This window comes from Musa acuminata, chromosome BXJ1-7 (genome assembly GCF_036884655.1).
Source record: "Musa acuminata AAA Group cultivar baxijiao chromosome BXJ1-7, Cavendish_Baxijiao_AAA, whole genome shotgun sequence".
Classification (NCBI taxonomy): domain Eukaryota; kingdom Viridiplantae; phylum Streptophyta; class Magnoliopsida; order Zingiberales; family Musaceae; genus Musa; species Musa acuminata.
The window spans coordinates 35611724-35626769 of NC_088333.1; the positions used below are offsets into that span (position 1 = coordinate 35611724).

Consider the following 15046-nt stretch of genomic DNA (forward strand, 5'->3'; position numbering starts at 1 on the left):
CATTAACGTCTATATAATAATATATGATTAATGAGTAGATCATATGCAGCTGTTTTGAGTTTAAAATTATTATCATTTTAAATACCTAAAATACTATTTATTAGTTTCATCATTTGAAGATGAGCGGTATACTGTTAGTTATAGTTTTGAATATTAATGATGTTATTGAATTTAACTACAATAACACACACACACACACACATATATATATATATATATATATAATATAATGTTAGTTACAATGTAACCTGCCATGTCACTATTATTTTGACGGTTGACTTTGAATTATTGCGACCACAACAGACCCATCTTCCCATGAAGCCAAAAAGCGGAAAGGGGTTCGTTCTTCGTCGGGAGAACTAACTGGAATCAAAGAAGTCACCCTATCCTTTAATTGGTTTTGCCCTTTCGCTGGAATCGAAGAAGGGGCTTCTGCTTCCTCTTGGCGATCCCTTGGAGCGGAATCGGTACACGACAAGACGACAGAGACACCAAGTACGTTCCGCAGAAGATTTTGTTCGCGTTGGATTTCCCAAGTGCAAATCTTTTTCTTTCTTGGTCTTTTTGTAATGATTTGAAGGGTTTTGAGTGGGTTGTGGTCCCATATGTGCAGGGCCACACATAGTTTATGGGAAACAGAGCTGTTAGGAACTGGTTTCGCTCAGAATCTTGTAGAAAGGAGCTCTGTTGGGTTCTTGCTTTCCTTTTCGGAGCAGTTGTGTGAGAGGATGTCCAATACACATTGAGGTTCTTTGTCTGAGATCAGTTTGTGCATAAGCCAAAGTTGAAAGATGAGGAGGGTGGATGTGAAGCACAGTGGAAGGACATGGATTAGACAGTTGTGAATATTTAGGAGTCCTTGGGATCCCAATTCAGGATTGTTAGTATATTGGGTTTTGAAGATGACTTAGAAAGGACCTTATGTTGATACCTGATGATAAAATGTGCAACACATGTGTGCACCGTTGTGAGCTGATTAGATTGCTGAGTATCGAGGGATAGGTATTTGAGGCCAATGCTGCTAGACCATTTAGGAGGCGGCATTTGAGGTTCTGATAATTAAAGAAGATGATAATGTTGACGACTAAAGGTTCAATGATCATGAGCATGCTGATATAAGAAAAGTAAGTACAAGTGGCATTGCAGTTCATGAGGTATCGTGGAAGATGTGAAGATCAATGATTTGTTAATTGAATATGGTTCAGACTTCAGATTGCTGATTCATGTTTTAGAAAAATACAGATTTGGACATTGTTTTGGTTTTATTTTCTTTCACATGTAGCAGCACATCTTACATGCAACATTCTTCGGTTGAAATGATTACTTTTATGGAGCATTACAAAATTCAGTACAAGGTACAGAATAATTAGCTGTTGAAATGATTAGCAGTTGGAAAAGAATTACCATTCCGAAAGACATTATTAAAGCATTATATTATCATTTCTTACCCCTGCTTATTAAAGCAAATCAGTGCAAAATCATTACATTATCATGATTATGTCCATCCTTAAGCTAATATTTGTCTCCACTGGGACATCTCCAAGCTAAATGGCACTTTTAAGGTAATTACCCAAGACACTAAGCAACAAAAACATATATATTTTATCTGCCATTGTCAACAGACTCTGACTACCTACAATTGTCTGTCCATCTTTTATTTTAGCAATTTGTCTTCACAAAAATTATGAATCTCCATTGTGAGTTGACAGATGGTTGTTATTAGCTAAAGCCTCTTATTGCCTCTGAGATTCTTAATCACATCTCTTGTTTGATCACTTGTCTGTTGCATCATGTTATATGAAGAAACTTCAGTCATTGTCTTTAAACTTAGGAAAACAAATACCTTCTTTTTGGTTTCTTAGAATTCCATGAAGTCCACCTCTGGGATTCTGGGCTGCAGCAGCACATCATGGGAATTTATCATAGTTCCCCACACCTTGCTGCCTTACCACTGCGACTAGCAATCCTATAGATGACGCAATTTTTTTTCTTTTTTTTAATAAAAAAGCTGAATCTAATTGTTAGATGAGAGTTGAAGAGGAGGATAAAGATGGAGGCTGGGGGGCTTTCTTCTTTAGTTCCAGTGTACTAGTTGGAGAAAAGCTACTTTCCGCTCTTTTTTTTTACTTTATGGTGGAATTGGAGTTGATGTGATCGGAGATGCCACAACTACCTTTTCTTTTCTAAGATCAGTGGCCAGGTCAGAAGTGATAGACCAAGTTAGAAGCCATTCAATGATGAGTGTTTAAGCGAGTGCTCCGCTTGGAATAACAGTCAGCTAACCTAAAAACCATTAGAATAATTGTAAGCTCAAACTAAATATATGAGAACTCAATTTGACAACTAAATATAAAAGGATGGAATTGTACAATGACTCATAATTTATGGACCAATAGTATAATTATCTCTTCATTATATAATGTAGATTATTTATGGGTTCTAGCTTCAAATAGGTTTTCCACTTATTTTGTTTTAAGAATTATGTGACGTCATTATAGATTATATCTTGTCCTGTTCATCAAGATATAGTTTTCATCTGCAGGTTGCCCTGTGTAAACATGCATTCAGGATCCTGCTAAAATGATCTAGAGCAGTACATAAACTACATGTTTAGCCATAACATTGATGCAAACAGTGGACAATCTACTACTTACAGACTATGTCCACCATTGGGACAATGGCGGTGGTAACACAAGCTTTGAAGGACTAGTGAGAATGGCAGGTGCAGTAGATTCATTCACATGTGGAATTTCATCATACTATTATGAGGTGCATAGTTGTTGCCTAACACATTGAAGAACTTTCTGATATTGACGGGAATGATTATTGTTCTATTCAATTGGTTTATTAGCCTTCATCATGCTATTATGAGGTGCATAGTTGTGGCCTAACACATTGGAGTCCACTTTCTGATGTTGATGGGAATGATTAGTGTTCTATTCAATTGGTGTAATAACCTCCAGTGATGCTGTTTTTTTAGCATAGCAGCCACATCCACATCACACAAATGACCACACGGCTGTTACCTGCCACTGAACCACTATGGAACTCCCCCACCGGTTCCTCAGTTATATGTATGTGAAAGTGAGACTACTAGGAGTGTGTGTGTGTGTGTGTGAGAGAGAGAGAGAGAGAGAGAGAGAGAGAGAGAGATTGTCCACTTAGGACTGAATCCACAGATAGGCTTGATACCACAGAGGAGCTTCGAGCTTGTAAGATTTGCCCTTAAACATGCGTAGAAACCCATGTTCCTCCAAGGAGGGCTTTAACAAGGGGTCTTGGAGTGCCACTGAGGACAAGATCCTGACAGACTACATCAGAGCTCATGGAGAAGGGAGGTGGGGGAAGGTTCCCAAAGGAGCAGGTTCTTTCAAGTTCCGTGAACTAGCTTTAGTGGTTCTTTATTCTTTCTGTCAGTGGTGATTGCAAATTGAGGGGCTAAATCTTGTGTTCTTTCTATTTTTGAAATTATAAAGGCTTTTTCTTTGGCTTCTCTGTATCTTTATTCTTATGCAGAAAACTCTAAGACTGATATGCATTCATTTATTGACACTGGTTTTCTAGATACAAGATTTACTACTTCGAATTAGTATTAAATTGAACAGACCATTTCAAGCCTTTTAAGTAACTTGCTATGTTGGACTTTTTTTTTTTTTTTCATACTGAGTTAGCTTGTTATTAGTTTATGACCCAAATTTGGTGTTGTTGTAGGCCTAAGTCGATGTGCAAGAAGCTGCCGGCTCCGCTGGCTGAATTATCTGCGTCCTGATATTAAGAGGGGGAACATATCCCATGAAGAGGAGGACCTTATTATCAGGCTTCATAATCTCTTGGGAAATAGGTAACTTGTACTATTTGCTTAGGACCATGCAAATTATTTCTTATGGAGCTTTTTCATGCTCAACTTACAGGTGGTCTTTGATAGCCGGAAGACTGCCTGGTCGAACAGACAATGAAATCAAGAACTATTGGAACACAGTCCTAAAGAAGAAGGTACAAGGTCAGTCAGTCGACATGCATTCAGGCGAAGATGAGCATATGAACGGCAAGAGCCAAGAAACGATCAGATGCCCGAAATTTGGGAATTCAACTGGCCGCAACGACCCTCCCTCTTTTCCTCAGCATGGGGAAAACAAGTTCGGAGAGTCGCTGGTCGATGGAGATTTCTTTTCAGAAACTTCTTTCTTAGCACCCGAAGATTGTGACCTATTTAATCCACTGATGGATTCCAACCATGAGGAGCTTTGTCCTAGACACTTTCTGGACCTGAACTTCTTCGAAATCTTTGAGAGCAATCTCCCAAAAGAACATGAAACTTTGTGGTGGTGGTGATCCTTGTGTATCTTCGGATAACAGTGTTTTGGGGGACATTGTCAAATTATATGCCGGTATGGACCTTAAATTATTTGCTGTAAACTTTCCAGTCTGAATCATAGTATTGGAGCCTGCTGAGTTAGAAGTGTAAGCTGCTCTCAGAAAATGTTGTGTTCTAAAATGTCGGCACAACATTGTGTCCCTATTGTGTACGTTTGTGCTACTCAAAGACCTTCTACTTTTCGTCCTCACTTGTTGAGACTGTATGTTTCTCAAGTTGATTATCAGAACATAAAATACAATTAAGATATTCTTTTTGATGAGCAGAAATGTTTTATCAATGTTATCAATAAATATGTCAGATAATCTGAAACAATTTGATTTGGATGTATATATCCACTTTTCTAGAATGCTAAATTCGTAAAATTGATTCGATTTTTCTTTTTTATTTTTTGAATCATAAGAAGACAGTTTGGAAATTAAAGACGTCGGAAGATAATGAATTAGAGATTATTTACCAGTCCTCACAAGATCCGATAAAAGAAGAACAACTCATGTGATTCCAGAGAAATTATCTGAATAAAACGTTGGAACACTATGATGAGCTGCTGTTTAAAGAACATGAGGTACCAACTCAGAACCGCTGCAGTACCGAGTGCTGGACCCCCACCACGTCATTCACCTACGGCGTCATCTGACACCCGTGAAGTGGATCCCGTTTCTATTTGCCTCGTGACGAAAAGAGGTACCTTAGTTCGTACCGACAAAATTAAATCCAGCGGCCAACACTTCGATTCCGGAGAAGGAAAACAGCGAGTTCGCAGTTCTTCCTAATACTTTCATATGTTGGGAGGAATTTTATATGATTTATAACTCGATTATAATTCTCAAATCAAATATATTTTCATCTCACAGTTGACGTAGGACTAGTAACAATGAATATTTGATGTAATTTGATCTTTTAGTACAATTAGTAACAGTAGATTTCACATGTGGATAATGAAATCAATCAGTCATGAAAACTCAATTTATTGATTCATTTCAGATAATTTTCGTTCTGTTTTTTTTTATATATAGATTCGAGCACAAAAATAAAAGAGAAAAATTATAATCATATTAAATCAAATATATGATTTATTTTTTTTAAAAAAAAATATTATTTTTAAATAATATTTTTGGAGTGATAGATTGATTTGTATCTGTGTGAAGATAATTTGTCGATCTTAATGATGTCCTCATTAGCCGATATTATCTTATTTGCTAGAGACTTGTACCAAACTTCTTTAGCCAACTCTTTCCACTCGGTGTAGGCAAAGTCAATAATATAAAAGTCCTAATATTCTCTTATCCGTACTTTCTTTCTTTTTCCCAGTGGATATTAACACGTGGTAATTTATTAAATATTTTTAAGTTAATTATCTAATGAGTTAATCAAATTTATTTAAATAAAAAGATAGATATAATTAATTACATCTTCAACCAAATCCAAGCGACTAACTAAACACGGGAAAGGACGAGACGACCCACGCGGCCTCAGGAAATTACAAAAGACACCTTCTTCGTCTGCGTCACTTTCGCCCACTTCCTTCTTCCCACCCCACCCTGCACGTCCGCTGCATGCATGAAAAAGACACGTCGCTGCTGTGCACCGTTAAAAGACTTCAAAAGGGTCATCGCCACTCACCGAGTTCTGCTCCCTCGTCTTGTCCCACCTCGGTAAACCACCATGGGATTCCTCGGACACAGTAGCTATCGTTTGATCAATGGCTTAGTCCCCTTAAATTACCTCTTACCCACACCAAGAACCAACCATATATGAATTATTGTCTTTCTCACTACCTCAAACACGCACCACCCCTCAGAATCGCTACGGTAAATGTCGGGACCAGTAGGGCTGAGGACAACTAAGCTTGCTTGGAATGTGCCCTAATCCTGAGTATCACGATCGAGCACTGTGTTCGACAAGACGATATGACGAACACAACACCTGCTGTTTTGGAAACTCTTATTTTTCAGGGTTTATCGGCTTATTAATCTTAACCAAACCACTGACCGCAGCTGTTTATAATTGTCATTATCAACTAGAGGTAGCTGCAAAGTACTCTGTTGTTAAGGCCAGAAGCCGGACACAAGTTGTTCATGTCCTCGTTCTAGCCTCGTAGAGGAACAGAGCAATGTTGTTAATAGTATTCTGACTGCTTCATGCTTTGACCTCCAATTTTCTAATGCCATTGAATTGTGGTTGCTTGAGGTTAGCTGACATTCTTTATGGCTTAACAGACTAATCTTTTAGCAACTACGAAAGCTGCTCTGATTTCTTATGTTAGCTTATTCTACGCGCTATCAGTTTCCTACTCCTCAGTAAGATTTGTTGTTGTTGTCTTTGATCTTGTATGTGCAGCTTGGAACGATGAACTAACCGCAGTGCATTGTTCATGAGGTTGGAAGACCCAAAGGTGGGAATCAAAACTCAGGATGAGTAATGATGACTAAGAGCAGAACATTCTTGTTGGAATAAACTAAGGCTAAGCAAATTAGGTAGGGAAACAGAGGGGTTTTGAACAGTGCCAAAAAAATTCATAAAGCATGTCTGTGTTCCACACACATTCTGACTCAGACTGGAATAATGCCTTACGCATCCTCCACTGCGCAATGAAAGCTCTTTGCGTTTCAAAGATGTCCCGAGTCCTTTTCTGTACTTATTATCCCTATCCAAATAGTTCATTCACTGCCCCAGCCTGATAGCACCAGTCCTAATGCACCGATCCTCCCTTTGCTGCGGTAGATGTAGGACTATTAGGTGGAATAAATCAAATTGTCTTTCTATTACACTGGAGTTTTGGTAAAAGGCTTCATCATAGAGTTACAGATGAAAGCTGAGCTGCTACAGTCATGAATGATTTCTGCACCTTTTTCTGTCACTCCTTAAAGCAAGATGCCATCATGCTAAGACGTACAGGACTGCCAATACCTCGACAGAATCGTAGCTCAGGAGCTGATGCTTTCAACCCCGATCAATTATGATCAAGGAAGACGATCATCCATATCGGCACCTGATGCCTTCAGACTGAGAAACAAACACTACTTTCCGCCTGTATGATTACTGAAAGTTAGCTGACATTCTTACTAGCATCTCTCAGAGAGTAAGCAATTAACTTTTTTATGTTCCCTCAATCAAAAATGTACTTTATGGAGTTTTAAAGGTTTTGATAAATCAATTTCTTCTTCTAAATTCCAATCTGTGTCTCTTATATCAACGCGGGAAGTGCAGAGCAGAGCTTTCACCAGTGGTTGCTTTTTGCTTTCTTTTGGACCTACCATATCCAAGCTGAAACTGTGGGACCATTGCAGTAGCTGCAAAGCACTACTCATTGTTCTGATGCATAAAGGTTGAAGAGCCCAAAAAGAAAAAGGTAAAGGCTTACACTGCTAAAACATTTGCATAGAGAGTGACAGAGGGCACACTATTATTGTCTGAGCATGCCACTCTAAAACCACATGTTTGGTCCACAAACTCATATTCTGATTTGGACTGGAAGAATGTACCAAATCATCAGATGCTGGACCACCGTAAGATCAGATGTGCTCGCCACCAATCCAAGTATCAGAAATAGCACCCTCGAGGAGGAATCTATCATCGAAGAACACATAGGAGTCACCACCACCACCACCACCACACCAGTCTCTCGTGTCCTGTGGGACAGTGCTCCCAAGGAGCTGGAAGAAGTCTAGTTCCAGAAGATACCTCGAGCAGAGCTCCTCGGTATCGAGACCTTTGAGTATGTCAAACAGATCGCACTCTTCGGCCACCATGGAAGAACCATCGGAATGGAGGTCTCCGACCGCCGGCGCCGACGAGTTGAACCGATTGCAATGAACATTCTGCACGCTCCTGCCCGATTGCTGATGACGGCTCGCGGCGCGGTCCTGGCTGCACTGCGTTGAAGCCTCGGCCTCTTTCTCGTTCTTGAGGGTCGCGACTCCATCCCGGTCCGAGTGCAGGACGGTGGTTGCCGTCGACGCAACCGGCTGAGCCTGCAGCTTCTTCTTCAGGACGGTGTTCCAGTAGTTCTTGATCTCGTTGTCTGTTCGACCCGGTAGTCTTCCGGCTATGAGAGACCACCTGCGAGTGGGCATGACGCAGAGAGATCAGCGAAGGAGTTACTCTACATGGTCTCGTGCGAGCAGAACACAAGTACCTGTTTCCCAAGAGATTATGGAGTCTGATGATGAGGTCTTCCTCTTCATCGGATATGTTCCCCCTCTTAATATCCGGCCGCAGATAATTCAGCCACCGCAGCCGGCAGCTCCGGGGACACCGATTCAGCCCTGAAACCGCATCATGAACACAGCTCACTTCTCACTTCACAAACCAAGACGATGTCTATAACGACTAAAAACAAATAGATAGAGAACCAAAAGAAAGGAGAACGCATGTTGCAAAGAAAAGCTTCAAGAACAAAGAGGCCATGCGTCGCTACGGTTGCACCTGCTTTCTTGGGGACCTTTCCCCACTTGCCCTCGCCATGAACTCTGATGTAGTCACGGAGCACCTTGTCCTCGACGGCGCTCCAAGCCCCCTTCTTGAGTTTCTCCCTGGAGCAGCATGAGCTTCTACCCATGGTTGGGACAGGAGACGGAGGAGGAGCTCCGGGCTTCCCTCTGTGAAATACTCTTCTTACCAGTGTGGACAGTCGTCGTTATAAAGATGGATCACGTACAGGTACATGCAATAATTGATCACGCGAGCCATACCAACGCCTACGCGCCCTGCGGAAGCGGCGGCTGCTGCTGCTGCGACCACCTAATGGCCACACCCAACAAATATTACATCTCGTTTTCTCTTCGTATAAATCGAATAAAATATACAAGATTCGTATCGTGGGTCCCATCAGTTGCCACGTGGATAAGAGGAGCCAATACACACACACATACACGCACACCTGCCGTTCGCACTGGCCCTTCAAACCTCATCCCGATAGCGCTATGTGGTGGAAACTGGAAAGCGTCGCTTGCTGTGTGTCGGTCCTTTTCGGTCATAACGCATGAAAAGCGCTTCTTCCTCGCTTCCTTTTTTCTCTCTCTTTTTCTCTTTTTCATGCTGCAGATGCAGAAAGGTGGCGACAGTATGTTTCAAGTTAGGGACGTATGCTAATTTCCATTGGGGACAAAGCGTGGTCAACTGGTGTTCATCCCTTTGCGTCTCAATCCTGAAGCATTAGCTCCTTGGAGATTAGGTGGGCGGCGTCGTCCGATGTGGCCGCTGTTTACTATCCCAAAATGGTTGTCACCTGAGTGAGTGAAGATTTTAGTATCTTATTTTATAGTTTGGTGAAAGGCTAACACACTTGTGGGTGAATCGCAATGATTTTGATGATTCCGAATCAAACTAAAAATATGATCGTTTCAAATCAGTTAAATATAAATATTTAATGTAGTTCGATCAAAGATCAACAATCAAAAGCAAATCCGACGTAATATTTAACATAGTTCGATAACTCTTATCTACGTCTACGTTTGCGTCTACGTCTATGAAAAAAATTAATTCCTTTTGATCAATTATAAGACCATGAGTTATCCTTATTTAAGTACATATTTCCTTACGGATCGTCTCACATAAACCTAAAGAATTTATATTTTATTTTCTCCTCGTCTAAATCTAAAAATACATAAAGACGATCGAAAGGAATTGGATTTTAATTTCAAATTTAATAAAATCGGAACTAATGATCGTGAAACAGAATCGCATATCTTCTTTTGTTCTCTTTTACATTTGACTTGATGGCATCCTTTATAGTCGTAGGAAAAAGTCATTTTGTCAACCAACAAATCCAATCAAACCCAAAGCGAAAAAAACAAAGAGAAAAATAGGACACTTTCCAGTGATAAGAACGGTGACATTATTTATACACCATGCATGCATCCGACCACTCTCAATCAAAATGTGCATCGCATCTATCTATGTAACGACCACTGTAGTATTCTCAAAAGAAGTAAAAAAGCAAGAAAAAGCATACAAGCATCGGATCATACAGTAAGGCTGGCTGGAGTTCCCGAAGCCATTTTACTTTGCTGCATGACATCACGTCCGTATGATGAGCTCAAACAAGAAATCCGGTGGGGAATCAATCTTTTGATGAGATGTATAAAAAATATAGCTTTGGAAGCTTTTTTTCTGATGAATCACGCATAGTGTCATCATCCTTAAAGTTCATCCCAAGTACATGGATTGATCTATACGTTGAAGAATGGGTTTATAGGTTTCAAGACACCGTCCGCTCCGCCAGTTGACAGTCCTCCAAAAACTCTTTATACTCATCATTATTTTTGTCACTGACTTCGCAAACTCAGGTTGGTGTATGGAAAGGTTATTTCTAGTGCTGCCTTGAAGAACGCACCGGCGCAGCTTTTGTTGCGCTTCTAAGCTCTTACCTAATTCTCAACAGTATCAGTGACCTTCCGCTACCTTTATCGACTACTTCACTAAACAACAAGATACGTGAGGAGGAACAAAACCCAACTCGTCCGTCCGTAGAGAGAGAATCATGACACCAAAATGTATTATAATGATTGGAAAAAGTTGGGTAGAGAGAGGATCATTAAATCTCAGCGATCTTATTAGATTTATATAATTAATATATTACATTTGATTTCTAAGAGAAAAGAAGGAAGTTAGTTATTTTCCTTTAATTTTTATCACTCTTAAGACTCGGGTACCGCCAGGTAATATATTTTTCATGGGTTGGTTCATAATTTTTATAAATAATATATTACTATCTAATCTAGCGATACCATCATATGATACAATCTCGAAGATTGTGCTACAATGATACCACTTGTTGAGTCACTGTTTAGACCTTTCACTTGACCCAACACATTCGCCCAACTAGTCCCTAATTTGGGCTGGTCCAATTCGAATCTCAATTATATGCTAATCATGAAATTTAAGGCATACACTAAGTAAATTCGGTTCGATTAGTCTAGGTTTCTTCCGGTGAGCTTCCGACGATCTTCCGGTGAACTTTCGATGATCTCTCGGTAATGTTCCAGCGGACTTCCAATAAGCTCCTGGATTTCACAACGATCTTCTTGGCGAGTTCCGATGAGTTTCTTCGGCAAGCTCCTAGATTTCTCAATCAATTTCAGTAGAACTTTCGATGAATGTTCGAACTTCTGACGAACTCTCGAACACCCAACGAAGTCTCGTTTTGACTCTATGACTTCATTTTGCTTTATGTCTTGATCATTATCATAATTAATCCTGCACAAATAAAACCTATGATCTAGATAATTATTATAAAGCTTGAATTATATTGTCCGGCATGTCATTGGTTCATTGACTCTTCGTCCGATTTTTCGGCGCATCGTCCTATCTTGTGGCCTATTGCCCAATCGACTAGTTGACCTCGGTAACTCCGATTTTCTTGACGTAATTTTTGCTCTTTTTGGCCCGATGCCCGATGCTCAAACCCAGGGCCTGAGGTCTTCTGTCGACACGTCGACCGATCCTTTGGCTCGACGTCCAATCTTCTAATATGTTTCTCTCTGGCCCAACATGATTCTTCTTACTTTAGTTGTCTCTTCCTGATCGAAGCTTATTGCGTCACTTAAAACATAGATCATATCATAAACACTATCAATATCAATTGGTTTCATCATCAAAATTTAAAATTCAACAAAAACTTATCAAACTCAGAAAATTTATATTTTTTTGTTATCATTATCACTCTTAAGAGTCTTAATATAATAACCACTCCATTCCCATTTAAACTTTTTAAAAAATTATAAAAACTTTGAATTTTTGTCTCATAAAATAAACTCAAGGTCATGCATGTGTAATCATCAATAAAAAGAGAATAAAGTACTTATTCTATACGGGGTCTTTATGGATCCACAAATGTCTATGTACCATAACTGAAGTATTTTTCTAGCTCTCCAAACAACATCTTTAGGGAATGATAGCCTATGATGCTTTCTAAGTGCATATCTCTCACAAATTTCTTGCTTTTATTTGATAAAATATAGTCCTTCATCAATGATCTTTGGGATATAAACTTGAGGCTACCAAAATTCAAGTGACCAAGTCATAATTATGAATCATCTATCATATTGGATCTTCTAGCAACATTATTTATATATCTAAGAGAAAGTGAAATACTCACGTTTGTTATTCTTACTTGTGTTAATATTTATCTTCTATTTTTTTATTATAGATAATGCATTTATCACCTTCAAAATATAGAGAATACTTAGCTCCGTAAGTTGCACAATGCTAAGAGATTCTGATCTAAATATGATACAAATAACACATTATGAATTTTTTTTAACTTTTCTTTTTGTTTGAACACTAATTGTGTCCTTTTCTTTCACCTCTATAAATTCATCATTACCCATCCTAACTTTATATTGAAATGAGGTATTCATGTTAAGAAAAATATCTTCTTTCGCTATTGTATGATTACTATAAGCACTATCAATATACCATTTTTTATCTTTTTATTTTTGAATTCTTTGATATGCAAAAGACAAATTCACTTCACTTTTGTTTTATTATGAAAAACTTGCTTGCTAAATTGTAGTGAAATATATATATATATGCTTGTGATCATACTTCTTGCACTTGTAACATTCTATCCTTTCTCTATAATAATAAATATTCTCTTCATAATTATTTGTGTTGCATATTTTGCGTCCTTTTTATGATCGTTATTTGTTGAAATTTATATCATAATTTGTTGTAACATTTGATGAACTTCTATCTGTTCCTCATCCTTTTTCTTAGTTTTTACATTTAGGTTGCTCCCCCTTACTTTGTGATTGATTATTTGATTTATCCTCACCATTTTTGGAAGCAAAGTTTTGATTGAAATACAATTTTCATGACTTTCTCTAAATGTTGAATCAGCCAACCCATAAGTTTTTCAACACAAGATATAGAAAAAATCTTTTGTTTCTTTAATCATAGCGACAATAAGATCAAGTTTTTCTGGGATACTGATTAGGAACTTCTTTATAATTCACTTATCATTAATCGTTTTGTCATAAGTCTTTATTTGATTGACCAACTCCATAAGATTTGCATAGAATTCATTCAAGGACACACATTTTTTTTCATTTTTATATTATCTAAACTCTCTTTTTAGGGTTTAAAGTTTGACAATCTTAATTTTTATATCTCTTTAAATTTTATTTTTGCAAAAGGTCTCATGTATCCTTTGCTTTTGTAGCCCTCATGATCCTTGAGAAGATTACAACTGAAACACCTTATTAAATCTTTCCTAGAGCCATTACATATCTTTATTATTATTATTTTTAATTTAATTATTTGATCTCTTGTCATAGTTCCTATATTATCAATCATCATGACCATTCTTAATCAAATCTCACATATCAAATGAAAGAAAGATGATTCTCATCTTCACAAACCAAATATTATACTTTTACTATTGAAAATTGAAACACTTACATGTTGTAGGTTGAGAATTGAGTTGTTACCATTTGTCATAGTTGATCTTCCTCGAATCTTTTTCTTCCTATTAATTTGAGTCTCAACCACCAAGTCAAACCAAACCTGTTCCACTTAATTCAACTGATCCATAAATTATATATTAGATATCCTGACACGAAAACTATAAATCACGATATGTTTTAGGGTTTCACAATCATACTTGTAGTTATTGCTAGCTTCAACTTCAATTGCATAGCTCATCAGTTTCACTTAGTTTGCTCGAACAAGCAACACAACTTATGCGCGTCATTTAGGAAAGAAACCGATGAAACATCACCATCAGCAGTCCCTCTCTTCCTGAGCATGACTCCAGCATGCTTGTCTTCTTGTAGAATTTTGATTCTGAGACACAGCACTAGAAGACAAGCGCAAGGATGCCATGCAGAATGATTCAACTGTGTTCCCCGAGAGCAGATTGAGAAAAAGAAGAGGGATCACCTGCTTTTCCCATCCTTAATCCAGTGGTCCTTTCAACACAGACTGAGAAAATTTGTTAGCTTAGATCCCCAGCAGCTTGAAGCAAAGGTGGGGGGGTCATCTGTATGTAGATCTGGCTGACCCACGTAGTAGAAAGGTGTTTGATAGTGCTTCAACCTCTCTCTCTCTCTCTCTCTCTCTCTCTCTCTCTCTCACACACACACACACACACACACATACACACACCTAGGAGACCTTGCCGAGCCAATTGCTTTTGTTTTGCTCGTTTTAGAGTTTTCTTGAACCCTATTATGTGATCCTTTTTGTTGGACCACTTTGTTCTCATTTCTTATTGGAATATTCACGCACCCATTGCAGTTTCATTAAATGAGATTATAATAAGTGATAATAAATGATGATGAAGTGTTCAGTACTTTTGCATGCATGTTTCAACCTTCTCTTTCTAAGTATATGTATGATTTATGCAAGTTAGATAGAGATAAATATACCTAAAAATCTAATTAATAGTGTTAATCAATTTTATCTTATCAATTCTGAAATCTAATTAGTCATCCACACATTTGATAAAGTAAATTTTATCCTATCAATTTTAGAATATAATTAGTCATCCAAAACCATTTCTTTAAGTGTATCATGAATCCATGTCATAGGTCAACATGACTTATTCTTTTGAAATTAGATAATTTCTCAAGATATTTAGTCAAAGAGAATCTCTCACTTCACAAGTATCACATACAAAACTAACATCGGGACTATACTCATACCAGTGAAGGGTTTAAAAGATAA

At 38.2% G+C, this 15046-nt stretch overlaps 2 protein-coding genes across 4 annotated transcripts; one reads left to right on the forward strand and one right to left on the reverse strand.

The window, feature by feature from the left end:
* The first annotated feature begins 356 nt into the window (after positions 1 to 356).
* On the forward strand, positions 357 to 4624 carry LOC135679995 (transcription factor MYB1-like). 3 transcript variants are annotated; one of them, XM_065193972.1, is made up of 4 exons: positions 357 to 495; positions 2543 to 2722; positions 3712 to 3841; positions 3912 to 4624. In XM_065193972.1, exons 2-4 carry the CDS (start codon positions 2626 to 2628, stop codon positions 4330 to 4332), a joined length of 648 nt encoding a protein of 215 aa, XP_065050044.1. In that variant the 5' UTR covers positions 357 to 495; positions 2543 to 2625; the 3' UTR covers positions 4333 to 4624. The 3 variants fall into 3 exon arrangements, with proteins under 3 accessions (XP_065050044.1, XP_065050043.1, XP_065050045.1); XM_065193971.1 differs by lacking the exons at positions 357 to 495; positions 2543 to 2722 and adding an exon at positions 3104 to 3364; XM_065193973.1 differs by lacking the exons at positions 357 to 495; positions 2543 to 2722 and adding an exon at positions 3160 to 3374.
* A 3074-nt stretch (positions 4625 to 7698) lies between these two features.
* Positions 7699 to 8964, reverse strand: LOC135679996 (transcription factor MYB1-like). The gene is made up of 3 exons (XM_065193974.1): positions 8804 to 8964; positions 8514 to 8643; positions 7699 to 8437 (listed from the first exon to the last, which is right to left on the reverse strand). The coding sequence occupies exons 1-3, from the start codon at positions 8934 to 8936 to the stop codon at positions 7891 to 7893; spliced, it is 810 nt and encodes a 269-aa protein (XP_065050046.1). The 5' UTR covers positions 8937 to 8964; the 3' UTR covers positions 7699 to 7890.
* Between the last annotated feature and the right edge of the window lie 6082 nt (positions 8965 to 15046).

Bases quoted from the DNA above. Each gene is read 5' to 3' on its own strand.
- LOC135679995 (XM_065193971.1), top strand. From the start codon at position 3,232: ATGCGTAGAAACCCATGTTCCTCCAAGGAGGGCTTTAACAAGGGGTCT. The intron at 3,365-3,711 runs GTTCTTTCAAGT...GTGTTGTTGTAG, and splicing joins GAAGGTTCCCAAAGGAGCAG to GCCTAAGTCGATGTGCAAGA. The intron at 3,842-3,911 runs GTAACTTGTACT...CTCAACTTACAG, and splicing joins CATAATCTCTTGGGAAATAG to GTGGTCTTTGATAGCCGGAA.
- LOC135679996 (XM_065193974.1), bottom strand. From the start codon at position 8,936: ATGGGTAGAAGCTCATGCTGCTCCAGGGAGAAACTCAAGAAGGGGGCT. The intron at 8,644-8,803 runs GTGCAACCGTAG...ATGCGGTTTCAG, and splicing joins AAAGGTCCCCAAGAAAGCAG to GGCTGAATCGGTGTCCCCGG. The intron at 8,438-8,513 runs GTACTTGTGTTC...GCCCACTCGCAG, and splicing joins CATAATCTCTTGGGAAACAG to GTGGTCTCTCATAGCCGGAA.